At 53.6% G+C, this 2,771-nt stretch overlaps 1 protein-coding gene across 1 annotated transcript in view; it reads right to left on the bottom strand.

Annotated features, from left to right (window-relative positions):
* Nucleotides 1-1,656: 1,656 nt before the first annotated feature.
* Nucleotides 1,657-2,771, bottom strand: part of ttbk1a (tau tubulin kinase 1a) — an 8,456-nt gene continuing 7,341 nt past the window's right edge. The window contains 3 exon segments of the mRNA XM_019889622.1: nucleotides 1,657-1,686; nucleotides 1,821-2,009; nucleotides 2,699-2,765. Coding sequence (XP_019745181.1) covers nucleotides 1,657-1,686; nucleotides 1,821-2,009; nucleotides 2,699-2,765 — 286 coding nt within the window.

Below are 2,771 nucleotides of genomic sequence, written 5' to 3'. Positions count from 1 at the left end.
GGGGGGGGGTACAAAGGTTCATGCTTCACTTTGGTCGAAAAAAAAAGCAAATTCTTCTGTGTCGTTCAATTTTATTGCAAAACAGAAACAAAAAGACATTCGACTATCTGAGCCTAGCGGAGCTTGAAAAAGAGGAGGCGGGGCTTTCTCCTGCGTAAGCGCATCAAAAGTGATCGATAGCTTTTTTTTTGTGTTGTTTCCAAATACACCTTAAGATTGTATTTTTTTTTCAAAAGTGACAAGGTCGACATCTCTCCGACTCTTTCTACACACGCGTGTGTGTGTGTGTGTGTGTTATCTATACGTGCATATATTTATATATGACAAAAATGCAAATTGTTGTGACGAAAAGATATTTATAGATGACAAAAATGCAAATTGTTTTGATTAAAATTTGAAAATGCTACATTGACTTGATAACTTCCGAATGAAAAGAAAAAACAAGCAAAAAAAAAAGGGATTGCTTCCAGTGCTTTTCGCGAATGAATGTTGTGGATGGACTAGCTAGCGACTAGCTAGCGACATGTTTTAGCTTCCTTCTTCTTCTTCTTGCGCAAAAACACACATTTGCTTGTATTTCATCACCCTGTTATCCCAAAATAATCCACAGTATGACGCCCCGCCCCCCCCCTCCGCAAAAAAAAAAAAGCAGGTTATTCATTGGCTAGAATGGATTTATGAGGTAAAAATGTCGCCCGCGGCACTCCCGCTAGGATGGGCTAATGCGTCGCCCTACTTTCACCACGCCAACAGTCGAGCGCTAACCGGGGCATGGGCGCTAACGAAGCACATCACACGTTTTTTGGTTCCGGTGGAAGCTCGTCGATATGAACAGCCAAACCCAACAAAAAAAAAAAACGCGAGGAGCGGCGCTTTGTAGCCTTAGCAGCAAGCGTCACGCGACGCCCGCGCGCGGCGCGTAAAACCAGCGTGCCTAGCCTAGCTTAGCTTGCGATACATTCTACATGAGCAAAGTGAAGCAGCGCAAACAGGAAGTGGTGCATATTCGCCCAGTTTAGCCCTTAAAGATGCGGGTAAAAAAAAAAAAAAATAATAATAATAATAATAAAGTGTTTACGAGATACCGAAGCCCCGCCCCCTTTTACTGAATGGCCAGGAGCTCCGACAGTCGGGCGACATGTTAAGCAAACGGTGTAGCATTATTGCGTCCGCGCGGCTTGACGACGGCGATAAAGTGCAGCAGTGACCAACGACACACACACACACACACACACACACACACACACACACTCGACCTCACGTGCACTAATAGCGAGACGCTAGCTTTTGCTTTAGCGACCCTCTGACCACAAGGTCGGCTTGAACCATGCTAGCAGCCACGCGCTAAAACGCTCATGTCGCTCCTGACTGAAGCAGGAACATTTCGGAAAGCGATTGAAAAAAAATTAAAACTAAAAATCATAAACAAGAACAAAAAGATGACAATAAAGTGGGAGTGTTTTCGCTACAAAATGGCAAAGACGCGTCCAGTGAACACGACGCGTGTCTTTGTGTCCCCTCCATCGTCGTCCCTCTTTGCATACGTGGGGGAAACGGCGCGTTTGGTGGCGTCGCTCGCGGAAAGTCAGTGGAAAGAAACGCCAAAAAGCTGTCGGGCGGCCACAGGAAGACTCCGCAAAGTCCACTTCCTGTTCCTCACGGGGGACTTCCTGTCTGAGCCTTGAGCTTGCGCGACACGTTGGCGGGACTCGTTTATTGCATCGTCAGCACCGGCGTGCGTGCGTGTGGGCGTGTCTTTGAGTATACTTGTGCGCGCGCGCATGTCTGGGTGAGTTGGGCCCGCCACCCCCCCCCCCCACGCCGTGCCGCCGCCTCCAACCGGCGGCGGCGGCGTGGGCGGGGCTGCTCTCGGCCGAGCGGCTCCTCTGGATGAAGGCGGCGCCGCCCCCGTGGGGGTAGTGCTCCGTCTCCAGGGCGGACGAGGAGAAGACGTAGGAGGCCAAGCGCCTCAGCTGATTGGGCCGCGGCTGGGGGCGGTCCTCGTCCGGCTGCAAACAGACCAATCGCAGAGAGGGGGGCGGGGTTAGCCGGTGGAAGCCTTTGTTTTGAATGTTTTTTGTTTTGTTTTGCTTTTTGGAAATCCAATGTGCGCCGTAGCGTGGCTTCCTGTCCTCGGCTCCTCCCCTTCCCCCTCCCTGAGCCAATCAGGCAGGACGCAGCTGATTGGAAGCTTTCTCGGCTGATTGGTTGAGGGTGACGGGGGGGGCGGAGCCTGTCTCGACCCTTAGCTTCACCGCGAGAGGAGGACGAGGAAGAAGAAGGACCCCGTTGATCCCGAAGCGCGCTTACCCTCGAGCGCGTCGGAAAAGAGGGGCACTTTTATTTTGAAAGGCAAACCACGGAAAGCCTCGGCAATCGCGAAGCTTCAGATAGTGCGCGGCGCTCCCCCTTGGCTAGCCTGCCTCCTATGCGACGCGAGAAACTCCGCGCGGGCGTAGGACCGAAACCGGAAGCAAACACCGGGGACCGGACCCGATTTCGAAGCGGAGCCGAGCGTGAACCGGATGAGGCGGCAAACTCGCAAAGAAGGGAACCGGCGCCGAGCGACGAAGACCCGAGACGGCGAGAAAGCAGAAAAATCGAGTCTCCCGCCAAACAATCAAACGAGCGTCTGAGCGCGGGCGCCAGCGGGCGGGAAGCAAAACGGCTCCGCCTCCTCCGCCTACGGGGTTCTTACCGGCCGCGGCGGTCCGTCGGGCCGGGGGCGCGCCGAGGGCAGCGAGTGACACGGCGAGCGGGCGGGGCTCCCG

Source organism: Hippocampus comes, unplaced genomic scaffold, assembly GCF_001891065.2.
Source record: "Hippocampus comes isolate QL1 unplaced genomic scaffold, H_comes_QL1_v1.1 scaffold301, whole genome shotgun sequence".
In the NCBI taxonomy this organism is placed as follows: domain Eukaryota; kingdom Metazoa; phylum Chordata; class Actinopteri; order Syngnathiformes; family Syngnathidae; genus Hippocampus; species Hippocampus comes.
This window is presented reverse-complemented; position numbering and strand designations above follow the sequence as displayed.